The 21,301-nt window shown below is 39.2% G+C and overlaps 1 protein-coding gene across 2 annotated transcripts in view; it reads left to right on the forward strand.

Moving 5' to 3' along the window:
• Positions 1-21,301, forward strand: part of Lamp2 (lysosomal associated membrane protein 2) — a 42,574-nt gene that overhangs the window by 14,673 nt on the left and 6,600 nt on the right. Inside the window, exons 3-9 of one of the 2 annotated variants that reach the window (XM_051178388.1) lie at positions 1,112-1,325; positions 7,669-7,827; positions 9,713-9,912; positions 10,689-10,811; positions 14,871-14,934; positions 15,557-15,721; positions 18,137-20,520. In XM_051178388.1, the coding sequence (XP_051034345.1) occupies positions 1,112-1,325; positions 7,669-7,827; positions 9,713-9,912; positions 10,689-10,811; positions 14,871-14,934; positions 15,557-15,721; positions 18,137-18,276 (1,065 nt within the window). In that variant the 3' untranslated portion in view covers positions 18,277-20,520. Of the gene's footprint in view, positions 1-1,111; positions 1,326-7,668; positions 7,828-9,712; positions 9,913-10,688; positions 10,812-14,870; positions 14,935-15,556; positions 15,722-18,136; positions 20,521-21,301 lie in introns of those variants that run through there. The other variant, XM_051178387.1, reaches the window with a different exon arrangement.

Genomic DNA, 21,301 nt, shown 5'->3' on the forward strand with positions numbered 1-21,301 from the left:
CCCATATTTGTCTTGAGTTTTATAGTTGGGATTTATTTACATTTAGACTGTTTTATTTTGTTTGAGACAGGGTTTCTCTGTGCAGCCCTACGTGTCCTGGAACTCTGGACCAGGTTGGCCTCAAAGTCAGAGATTTGCCTGCCTTTGCCTCTTGAGTGGCAAGATTAAAGGCATGCCCCACCACAGCTGACTTTATGATTAGATGTTTTTACCCTTTAGATATGTGTGCACAAAATAAGATTTCATGGTAATTGACCTAACACTTAAATCCTATTTTTTAAAAAGTATTATACTCTTCAAAGTATACTGTTTCAGGTTGGGGTGTATACTCCTAACTTTTTTGGTTTTTTTGGAGTTTTCCTTGGAAATGGTTATATGCCAATGAGGAAAGACTTCACAGTGTTTCAGTTTTAACCACTTCTAAAATAATATACTGCATTAAAGCTTGAATAACTTTTTTTCATTTTTAAAAAATTTTGATTTTTTTTAAAAAAAATTATGTGCATATATGGATGTGTGGATTTAAAATTTTTTTCTATGTGTGTTTGTGTATCACTTGTTCCTGGTGCCAGAGAAGGACAGAGAAGGGCATTGCCTTCCCAGGAACTGGAATTATAGACAGTTGTGAGCCCACACTGTGGATTCTGTGAATACAGTCTGGGTCCTCTGGACAAGCAGCCAGTGCTCTTAACCACGGAGCCATCTGTCTAGTTCCCAGTTTCTAAGAACTAGTTTGTCTGCCTTTTGTTGTTGTTTTCTTGCTCTTTTTGCCTTATTTTCATTTTGTTAAGACGCTCTCTATAGCATCACTTACAAAACAAACAAACAAAACAATACTATACAAACTGGGAAATTGCTCAGTGGTAGAACACTTGCCCATTGTGAATGAGACCCTGAATTCCAAATCCAGGTCTGCAGAAATGAGCAAGCAGCTAGATTAGAAGAGTCCAGGGAAGTTTTCATATTTTCTTTAGACATAATGTGAACTTGTCCAGACACCTGGTATGTAACTAAAGAATCTGAGATTGGTTTTCATAGCACACCAGGCAAAGGTGTGAGTCTCACTGCTATTTTTTTCTCACTCAGTCCTAATTTTTTTTTAATCTTTTAGAAAACTGTAACCATTTCAGAACCTCACAATGTGACCTATAATGGAAGCAGCTGTGGCGATGACCAGAGTAGTGCTAAAATAGCTGTGCAATTTGGATCCGCTGTCTCTTGGAATGTGACTTTTACCAAGGAAGCATCTTATTATTTTATTGACAACATCTTGCTTTCCTACAACACTAGTGATAACACAACATTTCCTGGTGCTGCCAATAAAGGTAATCTTCATAAATGATTTATTTTATATTCTCTTGCTTTTGTTAATATCAAAAAGATAACAAAATAATCATTAATATGCCCACCCATCTTGTTCTTTTTTTTTTCTGGTTTTTCGAGACAGGGTTTCTCTGTGCAGTTTTGAAGCCTGTCCTGGAACTTGCTCTGTAGACCAGGCTGGCCTCGAACTCACAGAGATTCACCTGTCTCTGCCTCCCAAGTGCTGGGATCAAAGGTGTGCACCACCAACGCCTGGCTCTGTCTTCTTAATAAAAATGAAAGATATGTTTTCTTACCCATCTTAGTCCTGATTTCTTGAATAGAACAGTGTTGGGCACAAAGTGATATTGACTGTCTATTGCTAGAGTGTTTTACTCTATACCATTGATTACCTGATTGACACACGCAGTGTTTTACAGTGTGTAATTTATAGCAACCATGGGAAGTAAGTAAAGGGAATGAGGCTTGGTGACTTTCCCAAAAGGCTCCAAATATAGTGAGTGAAGAGATAGTGTTTGAAGCGAAGCTTACTGACCTGTAGAGTTTATACACTTATTACAGGTACTCAGCAAATGCTGAATGAATGAGAAAATTCTTTACTAATTGAAAGTATACAAGTTCAATAATTTGAGAATCGGAGAAATACCTCATCTTCAGATCTCTTTACTATTAGGATGTACTTTTATTTGAAAAGTAAATAGTGATTAAAGTTAACTAAGGTCAACATTTGCTATTTTGAGACAACTTAGATAATTAGGCCAATCTTGTCATTCTTTTTTTTTTTTTTTTGGTTTTGTTTTCCTTTTTGTTTTTGTGAGACAGGGTTTCTCTGTGTAACAGTCCTGGCTGTCCTGGAACTCTTGTAGACCAGGCTGGCCTTGAACACACTGAGATCCACTTGCCTCTGCCTCCCGGGTGCTGGAATCAGTGGTGTGCACCAGTGCTGTCTTGTTATTCTTCAAACAAATACGCATTAAGGTATTTTAAAAGTGTGTATAGTGGAGATTGTAAGTTTTATCTCTCACGCAAGTGAGACTGACTTAGAATGTACACTGCTCTTATCGCAGCACTCTGGAGTATTGAGATTGTGGGTGTTTGCATTCGACGATGTTCATTTTATAGCACTGATTTCATTAGTGACACAGTTCTCTCCTTTCAACCCCCTCCTGCGAGATTAGATTAGTATGGTGTCTTGAGTAGTTAGCGCCTCTCACATGTCTGCTATTCTGACTGCATAAACACTGACAGATCAACAGCAGGTGCCTAGACCTGGGATTTAGTAGCACCTTTGGACTGGTGGATGGAAGAATCATGCTGTAAAGACTCCAGAGTGAGCCAGGTGCTGATGGCCTACGCCTCACAGAGGCAGGTGAATGTCTGAGTTCAGAGCCAACCCGTTCCACAGAACCAAGTTCCAGGATAGGCAGGGCTACACAGAGGAACCCTGTCTCCACCCTGCCCCCTCGCAAAGACTCAGAAATGAATGAGTTTCATGTTCAACTTCAGAGCTAGCACAAAGTAAGACTTGAAAATCAAACCCAAGCTTTTTAAAATTATTTTTTACACATGAACTGCTGTTTTCTGTCCCTCCCTCTCTCCCAGTCTCCTCACCTCCAGCCCTCTGTTTCTCTTCAGAAAAGAGGTGTGGGGGGGGGGGAGTCTTCCATGGCTATAAGCCAGCCATGGAATGTCAAATTCAGTGAGGCTAGGCACCTCCTTTTATTAAGACTGGATGAGGCAATCTAGTAGGAGGAAGGGGTCCCAAAAGCAGGTAACAGTGTCATAGGCAGCCCCTGTTCCTACTGTTAAGTTTCCCACAAGAACACCAAACTATACAACTGTCACATGTGCAGAGGGCCTAGGTCAGTCCCATGCAGGCTCCTTGGTTGTCTCTTCAGTCTCTGTGAGCCCGTGAACCCAGGTTAGTTGATTCTGTGGGTTTTCTTAGCAAATTCAAGTTTTAATTCTGCTAATCTCTTAATTTGAGAGACTAACTGAGGCAGAAGCTTATTGTCTATTTTAGATACTGTCTCTGTGGGTGAGGCATGGTTACATTATGTTTAATAAGTAGGATAAGATTTGTCCTTGACTCTCAAGGGGTTTAGAACTCATTGAGGGAGACAGAGCTTAATTGTATTCCCAAGTGCTAGGGAGAGCAGGGAGCTCAGTCTGAATTTTTTGTTGTTTGTAGCTTCTGTTTGAGTGGGTAGAGACTTTGTAAATCTTTTCTGAGCATGGGAGAAAAGTTCTAGACCCTCTTTCTCAACAACACAAAAGCATACAGTAAATTTAGAATGTAGTATGCATTCTGCAGTTGCCTCTGTGGATCCCTGGGCTGAGTGCCTACTTTCTGAGTATTTTCACTAGTGGTCCTGAGGAGGAGCATAAGGAGAAGAGATCAGAACCGAAGGAGAGAGGTCAGTATATGATGGAGGAGTAAAAGAGCTTGCTGGAGAAATGGGTCCTGAGTTTCAGCTGCTAATGGTAGAATGTAAGTGGAAAAACTTGTGCGGAATGTTTCCACCAGGGGGAAGCAGAGGATATACAGCTGCCATTGGCGAGTTGCCTGATTAAACCCAGGCAGTCTGTATGTGTAGCAGGATGCAAAGACAGTTGGCTCAGTGCAGTGGGCCTCATTATAGGGGTCCTGGGAAGCCAAGAAAGGGCCTTTAGCATGATGGAGTAGGCACTAGGGAAACTGTGGCAGGTTTCCTAAGCCAGAAAATGATACAAGCAAAGCAGAGGGAATGGTTTATAGAGAATATACTGCCCGATTAATTTGGAAGTGAGGAGACTACCAGCAGAGAAGCCAGCTTCAGAGGCTGTTATAATAATCAGGAGATGATGTAATACATGCCCCAACCACGTGGGCAACTGTTAAAGGAAGATAGCTTTAGTCTGACAGATTAGATAAAAATCACTGACATGCTAGCCCCTTCCTTGTTTTTAAACTCTAGTGTTTGATGAATTTTTCTATTACTATCTTCTGTATGATAAAGTATTTATCAAAACTGTTTGGAAATGAAAATACTTTACTTACATGCACTTTAGGGAATTGCCTTTGAAATAATTTAGTATTTTGAACACTAATTTCTAGGCTTAATAATTGAAGTAACTTTGAAGTTGCTATTAAAAATGTTTTCATGATTAGAATACAAAACTAGTGAGAATAATAAGCAGACCTACAGAGACACATTACTCAGAGTTAACTTTTTTTATTTTAGACAGTCTTACTATACAGCCAGCCATCTGAGTGTCCTGGAATTCCCTATGTAGACCAGGTTGGTCTCCAATTCACAGAGGTCTCTTTGCCTCTGCCTCCTGATTGCTGGGATTAAAGGAGTATGCCTGACCTAATAAATGTAATTTTAAGTGGCTGCTTCATTATTTTAAAGAAACAAACTTTACAGATCCACTTTAGGTACCCCTCAGCTTCAATTTCTTCCCTGCTAGAAGCAACCAGCTTTATAACTTTAGGGTGTAGCATTCCTGTGTGTATTATCTATGTTCATAAATAACAGTTGTAATTTTTATATAGTTTCATAGTATAACCCTAATATATGTAGAACTTTTTTTTCCCCATCAGTTTTTTTTTTTATAAGACAGGGTTTCTCTGTAGCTTTAGAGCCTGTCCTGGAACTCACAGAGATTCACCTGTCCCACCTCCTGAATACTGGGATTAAGGGCATGTGCCTGGTGCCTCCATCATTGTTTTTGTCTCACCAAGTAGTTCTGGTTGGCTTGGAACTCAACTATGGAGACTAGGCTGGCATCAAGCATATAGAGATCTATCTGCCTGTTTCCTGAGTTGTGGAAGTAATGGTGTGCACCACCACGCCTGGTTTCCCCTTCATTGTATTTTGAGGTCTGTCTTTATATAGCAAGTTCATATCTGTTCCTTTTTGACAAGAAGGCGACAATTTTAAGAAGATAAATTCAAATTAAAAACAAAACAAAATAAACCCCAAAACCCCTCAAATCTCATCTGGCCATTAGGGGGTGCCAAGATAGCATTAAATGACTACCTCGTTACATGATGAGGGACAGAAGGCTTGTGTTAATGGTCATTAATGCCTTCTTTTCTGCTCCTTCAAGAGACTAAGCCATTTAGATTTGTACGAAATCAGCATTTTAAGGTTTCACTGTAGGCATTCCAGTAAAAACTCTGTTCACAGTGCTGTAACTTCTTTTACCTATAGATTTCCTGAAATGGAATCATCTTTATTTTTCTTTGTCATTCATTCATTCATTTTTTTGGTTTTTTGAGACAGGGTTTCTCTGTGTAATAGCCCTGGCTGTCCTGGAACTTGCTCTGTAGACCAGGCTGGCCTCAAACTCACAGAGATCCTGCCTCTACACCAACCGAGTGCTGGGATTAAAGGCACCCAGTTGAAATCATGTTTAAATTCCATCTAGGAATAAGTTTATAAATAAATTACAGCTGATTAACATACTTGTGGATAGTACCACAAAAATAGAGATTTATCACAAAAAAAAAAATCTGTGTTTACTTCAACTATCTTTTGAAAAATAGTTATTATCACCACTGGTGTGTGTGTGTGTGTGTGTGTGTGTGTGTGTGTGTCTGTGTGTGTGTGAATGTGTACCATAGTGTGTGTGTTGGGGGCGGTCAGAGAAGAACTTTGTGGAGTTAGTTCTCTCATCAAACCAAGTCGCTTTACTCCCTGAGCCATCTCAGCAGCCCAGGGAGGAGGAGAGAGCTGAAGCCAAGCATGAGCTTGAAGTCTCAGTCTTCCAGCTAGCTCTGGAGTGGCAGGGATTTCAGTACTTGCCTGTTTGACTCTACCACCTCATTCATTTTGTGGGGTGCTGGGTATTGAACCTGGGGCTTCTGGTGTACCTGTAGTATACCAGTACTCTATCCACTGAGCTATGTTCTCAGCGCTTGTCCTTTCTTAGAGTCACCAAGGTCTATCCTACCTAGAGAGGCATTTATTTTTTCTCTTTTGGTTTTTTTGAGACAGGGTTTCTCTGTTTGCTTTGGAGCCTGTCCTAGAACTCACTCTGTAGACCAGGCTGTCCTCAAACTCACAGAGATCCACTTGCCTCTACCTCCTGAGTGATGGGATTAAAGGCATGTGCCAACAACACTCAGCAGTAGAGAGGTATTTTAAATTTGACCTTTGTTCCTGCTCGTCACTATCTTAGTGTTGCTAACCCCCTCCTCTCCATTCTCACTTTTTACCTAAGTAGCCCATTGACCTTCTATTTCCCCTGTTAATTAAGAGTTAGGCTTTTTCCTTTAATTCCAGCACTCGGGTGGGTGGCAGAGGAAGGCAGATCTCTCTGAATTTGAGGTCAGCCTGGTCTACAGAGCTAGTTCCAGGTCAGGCACCAAAGCAATACAGAGAAACCCTGTCTTTTGAAAAACAAACAAAGAGTTAGGGTTTTTCTCTGCTTATAACTGCATATTTGTTATAGTCCTTAAAATAAATTAGGTCTTATTTCCTCTTTTAAGCCCTACTCCTAACCAACCTGTCTGTAATTGGTACCTGCTGGTAGTTAGCCAGGAAAAAAAAATATGGACTCCTGTGTTTGTGTGTTCGTGTGTGTGTGTGTGTGTGTGTGTGTGTGTGTGTGTGTGTGTGTGTGTGCTCTTGCTTATTTTGAGAGAGAAAGAGAATAGGGAGAGGAAAGAACATGAAGTTGAGTGGATAGGGAGGTAGAGATGGTCAAGGAGGAGTTGGGAGAGGGGAAAACTTGAGCAAAATATATTGTATAAAAAAAAAAAAAAACTGATGTGGGGCTGTCCAGATCAATCACTCTGTGTGTAAAAGTGCTTGCTGTGCAAGTCTGACAACCTGAGTTGGCTCTCTGGACCCTGTCATAAGAAAGCCATTTCCTGCAGTTTATCCTCTGGCCTTCCCACATGTGTTCAGGTTCATAACCAGCATGCAAATGAGTGCACATGCACCCAAAAGAATTAAAATAATAGCGGATAAAGTGGGAAGCCTGCATGTATGCCTGTTCCCCTCAGTGGCTCGAAGAGGGGGTCAAATCATGTGGGGCTGCAATCAAGCAATTGTAAGCCTCCATGTGGTTGCTGTGAACTCTGGGAGAGCAGGAAGTGTTGTTAACCACTGAGACATCCCTCCAGTCTTGGTGCCGTCTTTCTTAACCCTTCTTACTTGTCTTCAATTCTTGTCTTCCCTGCTCCCCATAGTTTCAGTCACAGCGAACTTGTCATTCCTGTCAACATGTCCCACGTTTGGCATGGGTGGGGTCAGGGGAGGCCTAGAAGAAAAAGAACCTACATTCGTATGTTTATATATTAACAGTTTCTCATGTCTTCCTGGAAATGCCATTGTTAATCTCGTTTTATAGGGAGTGTTGCTGTTAACAGTTCTCAGAGAGTCAAAGTTCCATTGAATGACATCTTTAGGTGCAATAGTTTATTAACTTTCAAGGTGGATTCTGTGGTCCAGAACTATTGGGATGTTCACCTCCAAGCTTTTGTTCAAAATGGCACAGTGAGTAAAGAAGGTGAGTGCTCAAAAAGTATGCATTTATATACTATGCTCTTATTTTAAGGGTTGACTGTATTATTGAGGTCATCATCTGAGAACTTTTCTTAAGGCACAGTATAAATATGTTTATATACATATCATTTTTGGTTTTTTGAGACAGGGTTCTTCTATGTTGCTTTGGAGCCTATCCTGGAACTCTCTCTGTAGACCAGGCTGGCCTCGAACTCACAGAGATCTACCTGCCTCTGCCTCCCAAGTGCTGGGATTAAAGGTGTTTGTCACTACCACCTGGCCAGTCTAAATATTTTTTAAAATGATAATAATTCTCTTTTTTTGAGACAGTGTTTTCTGTGTAGTCCTGGATGTCCTGGAGGTTTTTCTGTAGTCTAGTCTGGCCTTGAGCTCAGAGATCTGCCTGCCTTTGTCTCCTGGGACTAAAGGTGTGGCCACCGTGCCTAGTTTAAAGTGATAGACTGTTAATTTCACTTGCAAGTTTATGATACATACAAGGAGTGGTGTGTGTGAGTAAGGGGGAAGGTTGTGCACTGGAGGACAGGGGTCAACCTCAGGTATAATTTCTCAGGACCACTCCACATGAGTTTTTGACTGGCCTGGAAAGTACTGAGTAGGCTAGGCTGGCTATCTAGTGAGCTGTGGGGATCTACCTGTGGCCGGCCGCCTGCTCCCTCAGATCTGGTATTGAAAGCATATGTCTCCATGCTTATTTTCTGCAGAAGTTGTGGGGTTTTATCTCAAGTCTCAGACTTGCAGAACTAATACTTTACCAGCTGAAGTATGTCTCAAGCCTCAGCCTTAGAATGGATTTTTTTTTTTTTTTTTTGAGACAGGGCCTGGGACACTGGACTGACCTCCAACTCCCAGAGATCTACTTGCCCCTCTTTCTTTCTTAGACTGCTTGCATTAAAGCTGTACACCACCATGCTTGGTTCTGAATGGTCATTTTTGGTGTTTTAAAATCTGTATGTATGCATGTTTTGCCTGCATGTATGTCTGTGTACCACATACATGCCTGCTGTCTGATTCCCTGTAACTGGAGTTATACACAGTTGTGAGCCACCATGTGGATGCTGGGACTTGAACTCAGATCCTCTGGAAGAGCAAATAGTGCTCTTAACTGCTGAGCTCTTTATCTAGCCCTTGGACTAGTCTTTAAAAAAAAATACTTGCTATGTTTTCAGCCTAGAAAACCTGACTATTGAACAATTTCTCAAATTGCTTGGTTATGTGTTCAAAGTTTAGAAATTCGATTTCTCTGTTCTAACCTTGACCTTTTAGAAGTTGATTTTAAAATAATCTTATGTTCTTTTTTAATAGAAATGAAATAATTTCATATTCATTATTAGAAAACTACTAATACTTCCTAAGAAGGGATTTAAGTGCCTGTGACCTGCTGTAGGGATAATGGAAATAAAAGATTCCTTTGTATTCAAAACCCTTTAATGATTTCCAAACTGATTTTTAGTAAGCAGTATCCTTCCTTACAATAGTTGTATGTTGGAAGGGTAAAGACATGTTGGCTGGGGTTGGGGTTGTTTTCAGACATGCTATGACTTTCCCACCAGAGGCAGGTGAAGTTCTTTGAAATAAAGGCCTTTGTGGGCCTGAGGAAGAAGAGTACATGGCCATACTTGAGTAGCTACAACCTTCTGATGTGTTCTGAGTTTGTCTGCTCTGGTCAAAACCCACAAGAAATTATCTGTATATGAAACAGTAGTTTAAGAACCCCTGTTTCACCCACTTTAAAAATATACAACCAAGGTCTTCACTTGCTTGAATTAACACTCATAGACAGTGAAAACCTAACTCTGAGGAGTAGTTTGCTCTTCCCTGGCCTAATAAAGCAAGAATACTATCATAGCTTCTTTTATCCTTCGTTTTAGAATTTGTGTGTGAGGAAGACAAACCTGTTACTACTGTGGCACCCATCATTCACAGTACTGTGCCATCTCCTACAACAACACCCACTCCAACTCCGACAGCCATTCCAACTCCAAAGGTTGGAAACTATTCTGTTACTAATGGCAATGCTACCTGCCTGTTGGCTACCATGGGGTTGCAGCTGAACCTCACTGAAGAGAAGGTAGGGTTGTCAGTAAACCTTTAAAAAAACAAAACAAAAAAAAAACAAACTTTCATATCAAGTAATGTATAGGGGGTACCACATACTTAAGAACTATTAATAGAGTGTTTGGTGTTGAGTTTTGGTTAGTTTGGATTGATTATAACCACTAATGTCACCTTCAAGGCATCTTGGCCAACAGAAAACCTGCTGGTTGGAAAGACTTCTTTATGGTTTAGATTCTATCAGCCTTCAGGAGCTCTGCATACATAGTTAAGTTGGGAATGGGAATGGAAGCAGTTTAGTGGTAGAGCATTTGCATAACATGCACAAGACCTTAGGTGCCTTTCTAGTGCTACCATAATTAAAAATCAAACCAAAGCTCTTTCACCCTTATCTTTGAGCCACATTGTAGGTTGGTGTGCTATTTGATGAGTCACAGCCCATCACAGCCCATCAATACTTGTTTGGCTGCATTACCTCATTTGGACACCAGGGGGAGTGCCATTGAACAAATCCCATTTTCAGGACCCTGTGATTGAAACAAGCCAGACAGATGGCTCTTGTGCTCTGTAAAAATGTGTTTTTATTTAGCTCATTACTAAGGAAGCTTCCCTCTTGTTATTGTTGTTGAAGTCGGCTGAGCCATAGCTTGAGGGCTTGTGTCAAGTTCTCGTGAAAGTAAGATTGAAACAAAGGAGTTTTTGTTATACATTAAAGTTGGTTTCATCAGAGGAAAAGGCTTTGCTATGGACTTTTAGTTAACCCATACATTTCTTCTGCTTATTCTCCTGAAGGTGTCTTTCGTTTTAAACGTCAACCCCACTACAACTAACTTCACCGGAAGCTGTCAACCTCAAACTGCTCAACTTAGGCTGAACAACAGCCAAATTAAGTATCTTGACTTTATTTTTGCTGTGGTGAGTACCAACTGTTTTTTAAAGTTAAGTTCTTTCTCTGAGAAGTACATTTGAAAGTCTAAATAGTGGTAGGTTATGTGGGGGGGGGGTATTTGGATTTCTTTTCACTTTTAACACTAACTGCTATAATGTAAAGCTTGCTTATCCTTGTTCATCTCTGAGTCAGTTCGATTGTATAATGGCTGGACTCTTGTATTAACAATCACAGGAAGTTGCCATTCTGCCATTATATATACTCTAATTTAGGAGAAAAAAATGAAGTCACATTAAAAAAAAAACTGTATAATTAATTACTCCATATATAATTTTTATAATAATATTTTCTCTATTTAACAATTCTCATGTTTACACATAATATTTAAATCATTTATGTTTAAGATTCTATTCTATTGTTGTTGTTTTTTTTTTTTCAAGACAGGGTTACTTTGTGTAGCCTTGGCTGTCCTGGAACCCTTACACCAGGCTGGCCTTGAACTCACAGTGATCTTTTGATTTTGCCTCCTGAGTGCTTGGATTAAAGGCCCGTCTTAGGATTCTTTTGTTTGTTTGTTTCCAATACAGGGTTTCTCTGTGGCTTTGGAGCCTGTCCTGGAACTCACTCTGTAGACCAGGCTGGCCTCAGACTCACATACATCTGCCTGTCTCTGCCTCCCAAGTGCTGGGATTAAAGGTGTGCCCCACCAACGCCCTGCAGCATTCTTTTTTATAAAGATATATTTATTAGTATGTGCATTGGTGTTTTGCCTGCACACATGTCTGTGTGAGGTCCCTTGGAACTGAAGTCAGAAACCACTGCAAGCAGCCATGTGGGCACTGGGAATTGACCTGGGTCCTGGAAGAGCAGCTACTGCTCCCAACTACTGAGACATCTCTACAATCCTCATTAAGACTCTTTCTAATAGTGTCTGTACTAGTAACAGCTAGCATTAATGAGTGTAGTTAGCTGTTTGTTTCTCTCGTGCATATACATATTAAACCAACCTCCCGTCAATATTAAGTAAAAAGGTCTGGGGTTCAAGATTGGTTGCAGACAAGTTTGCTTTGAATGCCCAAGACCCTATAGTGAGCACAGACTTGTTATAAAATGTAAGCAATGCACTATTCCTTTTACATAGCATTTATATTTAAGGATTGTAAGTAATGTGGGGGTGATTGAAAGTATACAGAAGATGTATGTAAGTTGTAAGCAAATTGCACCATTTTGAAAAAGGGACTTGAGCATCCTAGATTTTGGTATTATAGTGGATCCTGGTGCTGATTCCCTGAGAATTTGAGGGTCAGTCTCTTGTTATATGCAGGCTCTGTGTTAAGTGCACACATTAACTCATTAAGCCAGGATCCTTTATAGTGCCAGCTTATGTTAAGATCTGACCTAGGAGCTGTTAGGCATACCTGTTCTCCTTACTAGTAGCCGTTAGTAACTGGAGACCTTAATTTCTCCCATCTCTTAAGCAATTACTAGTGGTTGTCTGTGTGTAATAGTAGCAAATGGGAATGAAGACTAGGACATAGTTTCATGTGAGGGAAAGTGGGGAATCACCACCATTCTTGGGCAGAACTGTTGTATAATTGTATAAAAACCACTGTTTTCAATCATATTAAGTAGGAATGGGGATAGAGTCTCAGTATCTGCTGTATAAGGAATAGCTATGGACAGGGAAGGAGTTATACATCTACCTATAGTGAAGCAGGAAGACTGAGAGGCCAAGGCTAGCTGGACAGTGAGGCACTGCCTCAGAAAAAAATTGTCACTTAACAAAAAATGTCAGTATATTACTTCACTAGCCTCCAGTACCACAAGAACAAGCTGTCCTTTACTCTGACTTTCAGGCGTAGCTTGTGAAGTCTGAGCTCAGCAGTAACCAGTCCATATTATTTGTAGCCAGACTTTGGGTTGAAATTCCAGCTCGACGATTACTAATTGGCAGGAATGGGAGAGGTCACTTAGCAACTCCGTGCTTGAATGACTCATTTTAAACTGGGCACAATAATGGCATCAGTGGTATAGAGGTGTTGGAGCCAGGGCTGGTGACATAGGTGTTATACTCCCAGCTATTTGGGAGGCTGAGATAAGAGGATTGCAAATTCAAGGCCAGCCTGTGCTACGAGTTCAGTGGTAGTATGGGCAATTTAGTGAGACCGTGTCTCAAAATAGCAAATAAAATGGCTGGGGACATAAAGCTCTGTGTCAGGACACTTGCCCAGTATGTGTAGAATGCTAGGTTTAATCTCCACTGTCTTGCATACAAAAAGAACAATGGTTGGCACTTCTCACTTCTCAAGTGTGTAGGTAATGCTTATTTCAGATTACCTTTTGCTTAGGCTATTATTGCCTTCTCGAATATATCCTTTGTCTACTTGTTTTGTAACCAAATTCTGCCCACCCCAAATTCCCCATCCCTCCTCAGCTCATTGGAAATAGTTTCACGCCTGACAATTTTCTTAACTTGCTACTTTCTTTTTGTAACAGGCTTAGCTTATTTGTATATCTTTTCTTTCCAGTCCAGGGTCAGTGTGGTTGGCGTGGGAACAGAACTCCATGTCTCATAAATGTTAAGCAAGCTCTCCACCACTGAACTATATCTTTAATTTCTTATGTATTTATCTTATGTTCCTTGGCAGATTATAAGCACTAGGAGGGCAAGATACAAGTCTGTTTCAGTTTATTAGTTCCATGGATCACTTAGATATGTTACTTGTTATAAGCTAAGCACTTGTATTATTAGAATGGCTGGTTCATCAGTTGAATGTTTCAGAAAGATAATAGATAAAGAGGGGAGGCTAAGTAGCAGGATACTGGGTAAGATACAGTAAGTGTTCCTCACCACAATGGAATTAGACTAGTTCAGAGTCTATATTTTATGAAGATCTAGAAAAGGGCACATTGGCAGTTCTAAGATGAAGGGAATGCCAATTACCCTTATTTGGTTAGTGCACACTGTATACATGTGTCAGGATACCACACCGAGCCCCATTAATACATATAATTAAGTGCTGGATGATGGTGGCAAACACCTTTTACTTCAGCACTTGGGATGCAGAGACAAGTGGATCTCTGTGAGTTCAAGGCCAGCCTGGTTTACAGAGAAAAATTTCAGGACAGCCAAGACTACCTGGAGAAACCTTGTCTCAAAAAAACAAAACAAAACAAAACAAACAAACAAAAAACAAGCAAAAAACAAAGGCAAGATGGGTGAGTGGGTAAAGACACTTGAAGACACTTGCTGCTAAGCCTGATGATAATTTGAGTTCCATCCCCAGAATCAACATGGTAGAGGTTGAGAACCAAATCTGATGAGTTATCCTCTGACCTCCACATATGCCACGGTATGAGTTCATGCATCCACATACACAAAATAAACAACTGTAATGAAAATTTTAGTGGACAAACATTGGGCTGATGATGTCCTTATGTGCAGTAAGCCTGTAAGCCCTGGGTTCCAGCAAAAATAAAATGCAAAGGTAATAGAATTGGAAAACCAATATGGTGACCAAACATGGTAGCTAATAATAATTGAAATAAGAGAACATCACTGGAGGATCTGAAAGCAGTGCACACAGTTAAAAGGTCACATTGTAAGCCTGGTATGGTGATATACACCTTTATCCCAGCACTTACTTAGGAGGCAGAGGCAAGCAGATCTTGGCGTTTAAGGCCAACCTAGTCTACAGAGTGACCAGACAGCCTTGGACTTCCAGGATAGCCAGGACCACACAGAGAAACCCTGTCTCAAAAACAAACAAACAAACAAACGGTCACATTGAGACCTAGGTTACATAGTATGGACTCAGAAAGTGACAAGAAGAATAAAACAGAGGAAATGAATCATCCTATGTCCAGGAATTCCTGAGTACTGTGCTCAAAGAGTTTAGAAATGAAATGCAATAGAAAATGGTTTTGTTCAAATTAGTGAGAAGACGAAAGTTGTAGTCTATACTGCTGGCTGATATCTTATGGTTTCCTCATCTGTATAACAGTACTAGATTGCTATTCTGCAGATATTAATTGTTTCTTTAGACAGATATGATATGTTATTAACTGGGAACTTTTTTGAACAGAAAAGTGAAAACCGTTTCTATCTGAAGGAAGTTAATGTCAGCATGTATATGGCTAATGGCTCAGGTAAGCACAGCATTGTCCTGGGGGAGAAGAGTGTGGGTTTTATGGAAGGAGTAGAAATGATAATTAGTTTATGGCCAGGTCATGTCTTATGAAACAGAAGATGCTATGTAAAAAGTATTCTTGATTACACTTTAGAATTTAATGTAGAACTAGACTGTTCTATGTAGTGTAGAACTATAGTGTATCACTTGTAGAATCATCTTATCAGCAGAATCATCTTTTCAAAGTGTGGTGGATAATTGTTAATGAAATGCATGGATTTTAGACTACAGTAGCATTGATGGAAAGACTAGGGAGAAGTGGATGGGGTGCTGCATTCCTGGAATTGTAGCCTTGGGAAACAGGGACAAGGAGGGTCATATGTTTGAGGACAGCCTTGGATGCATAGTGAGCCCTAGGTCAGTTTGGGCTATATAGTGAGGTCCTCTCTCAGAAACCAAACAGAAGAAAACAAACAAGTTAAGTGAACTTTGTAATGGCAAGAGTTGCTTTTTGGGAGTCAGAGCCTGACTCCAAACTGCTGTGTTATACTAAAACCCCTTCCTACCCCAGTGACCGTCTCATTTTTCTTATGTTGATAGATTAAGAAGTTAACTAGCCTGTCTTTTTTTTTTTTCTGCAGTTTTCAGCACTGCAAATAACAACCTCAGCTTCTGGGATGCCCCTCTTGGAAGTTCTTATATGTGCAACAAAGAGCAGGTTATTTCAGTGTCTAGAATGTTTCAGATAAACACCTTTAACCTAAAGGTGCAACCTTTTAATGTGACGAAAGGAAAGTATTCCACAGGTAAGAAGCAGGCAAACTTTATTTACTACGTTTTTCTGTTACCTTATAGGTGGCCTTTTCCTCTGAGTCGCAGGTATTCTGTACATGCACATAGAGAAATACAAATTCCTCTCTTGATTCTGATAGAAAGTTCTCAGAGCATGGGACAAATTGTGTAACTTCATTTGACTCGTCATTTTGCTCAAAGTAGATGTAATTTTTGAAAATCTGAAACTCATTTTAAGAAACAGGTGCTCCCTTAGGGTTGAATTTGGGGAGGGGTAGCACTTGGAGCAGCAGCTGTAAGCAACTTACATCTGCCTTCTGGGGGACCATCTTTGGAAACGTTTCCATACCCAAATGAAAGCAATTTGCTTTGATTTGCTTAAGACACAAGATAAAGGGTGGTAGTGGTAGCAAAGCCTCACAGCCCATGAATTCTAGTCTGCTAGCCAAAATGACATCGACAGTCCTTAAAGCGAGTCTTAGTTCAGATAAGGCTTTCTGAAACCTACTTTGTTTGGGCTAATGATGGCCTTTACCAGGTTTTTAATGAAATCTTAGTGGAGGGTTCATTATATATTGTATTTTTGTGAATATGAAAGATGTATTTGGCATTGCAGATTAAAATTTTCATGACAGAGAAAATGTACAGCCAATTCCTTAAGTGACTTACGTTTTTAAACCAATTACTTAAAATTGGGGGTTTGTGGAGCAGAGCTTTGTTGAGCAGAACTATTCCAGTCATCCCCATCCTTTCAAACAATTAATCTAGAGGTTTGTAAGTAAATGGAGAAACTGTGATTAAAGTGAATATGCTGTGAACTATTTCAGCTGTGAACTATTTGCTACATATACATAGTTGGCCTTGCTTGGGTCACTTTACCATGCCATTCTTGTGGGAAGAAAGGTTATTCACAACTTCAAAAATTAAGACCCCCATTTGCTCTGCCAGGAGTGGTGACATGCTTATAATCATAGTACTCAGGCAGTCAAGGCTGGGGTATCTGGAATTCAAGGTTATCCTTGGCTACATAGTCAGTTGGAGGTTAGCCTGGGGTATATGAGATCATGCCTTAAAACAAACAAACAAAACCCCCCCAAAAAAATCAAACAGAATTCAATTCCTTCCTGTGTGTTTGTTTTGCTTATTACTTTGTTTTGATCTTGTAATAGATTTATTTTTTAAATCTTCATCTATCTCCTCTACATCATTACCCTAATTTGAGGTCCAAATTTGTGTTTAGAATTTAAAATCATCTGCAGTATTATTCTCAGTTCAGGTCTGTTCATCTAGTTGGCAGTGGCCCGAGATGAGCTATGCTCTTTGCCTAATTTGAAAGTTTGGGGGCCTGAGAGATATAGAACGTTTAATGCTGATATTGAATGCCTGATCTATTTATGGAACTAGGTTCTTGGTTGTGGGTAACTATAAATATAACACCCAGGTAATACGTAAGTGTATTCAGGGAGGAAATAGAATTGCAGTCAGTTTGAAGAGTGTTGATTGGATTTTTTAGATCAGACTGCTTGCTATAAATAGAAAAAAAATAGCCCCTCTGGCCTGCTCTTCTGAGCCAGATTGATAAAACACGTAGTAAACACACTCAATTTAGTAAGAGGTCCTGATTTCTTAAAACTCTTCACATAGTTTAAGCCAATGACATACAAGCTTTTTGAGAAAACAGTCTAAATTGATTTCTCAAGGTTTGAGGTCATATGGTGTGTGTCACAACTCTTTAACTCTGCCATTGTATTTTGGAAAGCACTCTAGGCAATTCATACAGATGAGTGTGGCTGCATTCCAGTAAAATTTTAGGGATATAGAAATTTGAATTTCATGTAATTCTCATATTTCACAAAAGACTGTTTTCTCTTCCTGTCATTTAAAATTGATTATTCATGTTATTTTTAGCTCTTCAGCCAGGTTTGGCCCATGGGCTGTAGTTTGCTGACCCCCATTGTTAAAGAACTCCAGAGCCAGCAATTGCCCAGTCCAGTGATAACCTGGTGTTCTCTATCTCCCCAGAGATGGACATTTTTCCACTTGGGTTAAACTGGTTCTGTAGACATGGGCTGGTTTAGGTCTCTTCTTTTCTGATAAAATAATTTTCTTATATTAGAAGTGTATAATGAATGCAGTGTGTGTATATCATATGATACATGGTTTTACTTAGAGCAATAAATGAGTATAAATTATTCACACATATGAATATTTTCTTATATACTTACAAATGAAAGGACAAATACACTTTAGGATTTTAGTTTTAACCAGTCATCACTTTCTATACTTTATCATAAAAATATGCCTGCCTTTGTTAATTAAAATTTATTTTATAAGAGAATTTCTGACTTTGAATCAACATCTTTTACTTTTGGACATTCTTTTTTTTTTATTATACTCATTATTTGTTACACACTTTTTCTCACCTACAGCCCAGGAGTGTTCGCTGGATGATGACACCATTCTAATACCAATTATAGTTGGTGCTGGTCTTTCAGGCTTGATTATCGTTATAGTGATTGCTTACCTAATTGGCAGAAGAAAGAGTTATGCTGGATATCAGACTCTGTAACACTAATCCACATGTTACAAATCTCTGTTACAAAATAATAAAGCAAATACAAGTTCCTGTATGCAATACTATTGAAGGTACACTTAGTTACAGTCCTGCTCTTAGATTGGGTGGAATGGTAGATTTCAAACTTAACAATAGAATCCCAAATACTAGCAACTACAAGTGCGAGTTTGGTTTCCCTGACCAAGGAGTTTAAAACTTCTATAGCAAAAGGCATGTACAAAATTACCTGGGCTACAGGTTCTGTCTCACTGGCTGGAATTTGTATCTCAGTGTCTGACTTACAAATTTTGACAAGAATGTACAGTGTAGGAAAAAGCAGGTTTTCTCTGCCTGCATGAGGTTGACTTTGAACAACATGATCTCCAGAATTTGTACTTGCTCCTTTTGTATTATTTGTGACTTTTGTTTGCAGGTTGACTTAGCTACTTTGGCATTGCTCCATATTTGACCTGTGAAAAAGGTATCAGTAGATTTGAGCAGAGCCCAGCAGTATCACGCTCTTGCCAGTAAAATCCTTTTCTCATGCTTTTTGAATACATTTGTATTTAATGTGGCTGAAATGACAAAAACACAAAAGCTTTTAAAATTTTAGAATAGATGTTAATCTTTTTATTTAATCTTTTTTTTTAAAAAAAAAAACTGGATATTTCAATCTTTTAAATTGCAAGACACAAGGCAATTCCAACTGGGTATTTCAATGTTTTTAGGTGCTTTAAAGATAATTGCTAGGCAGTGCCAAATGAGGGCATTAGTGCTTTGTACCCAGAAATTTGGCCTCTACATGCAGCACTAAGATGAATGCAGATTTCTCTTGAACCCTGCAGTCTTCCTTGTTGGTGGTAATGTCCTTTGTTCTGTCCTTTTTCTTCAAGAAATGTCAGTATGTCTTAGAACCTAGATAACGAAGTGCACTTACACTCATAAAATAGCTTGCACCTAATCCAAAAGTCATGGTCTTGCCTTAGTCCATTAACACAGTCTTCATTTCCAGTTTGCATTGACTGCTACAACATTTACTAATTTCACTTCATGTTTAAATGATTCTGTGATAATCAAAACTTACATTGTTACTGTTCACTGTAGTAATTTTGTCTTCAGTTTTGTACTCAGAGAGGGCACCAGTTGTCCATTTGCTATGCATCACCTAATGCTTATATGAGAGCAAATTATTTCAGACTGATACTTAACACATCATGTATTCCTTGCAGCTTCTAGGAGATCTTTCATACGTATATGCATATGTACATGCATGCACACATACATAAATATTGGTATGACTCAGCCATATTTTCTGCAGCCATATGTAGAAGGTTCTGATTATTTGAGGAGGGCAGATTATACACTTTTCATTCACCAGAAGATGAAGCACTGTCTGGGTTTCAAAATACTAATGTTGAATACATGGTACATATACATACACATATAGGCAATTGCATGTTAGCATGTGAATGTCTGTAACTGTCCTTTGAGTTATATAGAAGGGACAGAGATTGTATCACTTTAAACTTTCTATATCCAATTAGCCTGAAAACCTTATTGGTTCAGAATCATATTCCTGACTAACCGTCTCCTAGAGCAACAGGGAACTGCATGGCCAGCTTAAAACACTTGTTAGGAATGAAATGGGAATCTAATTTTAAAAATATTTTTCCATTTAAACTGTGTTTTAGCATAAGCTTGTTAATTTTAAAAGAAAGGATTATGCTCTTAAGAACACAGGTATTAGACCTTTGTCATGAATCAACAAGACAGCGTTTAAAAAGACTAATTGGAACAAGTGGGTGGCACTGGCTTTAATGCTGTTAATGTTTCTAAAAGTTTTTACATTTAGTTTATATACTGACTGGGTTCATATTAAAATACATCCAAAGCACTGTTTTATAGAAAGATCCAACTTCAATAAATATTTTTGTATTTTACATGGGCCAGTTTATGTACTGCTATTTACACTTTTATTTCCTATGGACACACTATCTTTGTATCTTTTGTATTTTTGTTTTGTTTGTTTTGTTTTACCAGTTTTGCGCCTTGATCATAATACTCTGTTTGGTTTGGGATGTGTTTCCATGCTTTAGCACTTATATAAGAAACTGGTCCATGTAAGTACTTTCCATGTTTTTTTTTTCTTCAAATGTTTAAAGTGCTAGTTGATGTACCATATTTCTTCTCAGATATTTGCCTGTCTGTTTGCCCAACATTGCTTCTAAATCAATAAAGATCTTTTATTTCTTAAGGAAATTTGCTCACATTTTTTCCCATTGTTAAAGTGAAGATTTTGTATACTGGACGATGGCAGTTTCAACAGAAAAAAAAATGACCTTAGAAGAAGTGCTTAAGGGTAGAACTAGACTGTGTTCAATATATTTTGTCTGTGTGCTGCTCTGTCTGGAAAGAAAGTCCCATATGTTTGGCTTGACTGACGCAAGGATGGCTGCAGAATAAGAATTACCTGAGACATACTTCTTTATCTAGGCTGCAGGTCTGTGATAAGGAGTATGTGTGTGTGTGTGTGTGTGTGTGTGTGTGTGTGTATTTCTTCCACATGTGTGCATGTAAGCACCTTTGTTGAGTCAGATTCACAGCTAGTGAGGAAAATAGGTTATTTGCTTCATATTAAAAGCTTCATAGCATCTTTTTGGTACACTTTTGTTGACTCCTAAGTTGAGACTAGCATTTCAAATCCAATCTTTCTCTTAGACTATCTCCCCAAAATCTCCATGTAATTTCTCTGTTCATATTAATATGTCATACAAGACAGTTTAGCAACCAACTGGCAGGTTTCTCCTAGATTCTCGAGGTAAACCTCAGGGGTTACAGTTACCACAGTTCTCAACATGATTGTTAGCTACCATGAGACTTGGACCAAGTTGCTGAAATTCTTCAGGGTTGGTAGCCTCACAGTTTCCTTCATCTAGGGATTAGAGGCTTGAAAATTGTGCTGCCACTTACTTTTAGTAGTACCTTCCATTTCAGAAAAGATAAATACGCCATTGAGTATTTTAGAAGGAACCCGCTAAGA

Source organism: Phodopus roborovskii, unplaced genomic scaffold (assembly GCF_943737965.1).
Source record: "Phodopus roborovskii unplaced genomic scaffold, PHOROB, whole genome shotgun sequence".
Taxonomy (NCBI): Eukaryota; Metazoa; Chordata; class Mammalia; order Rodentia; family Cricetidae; genus Phodopus; species Phodopus roborovskii.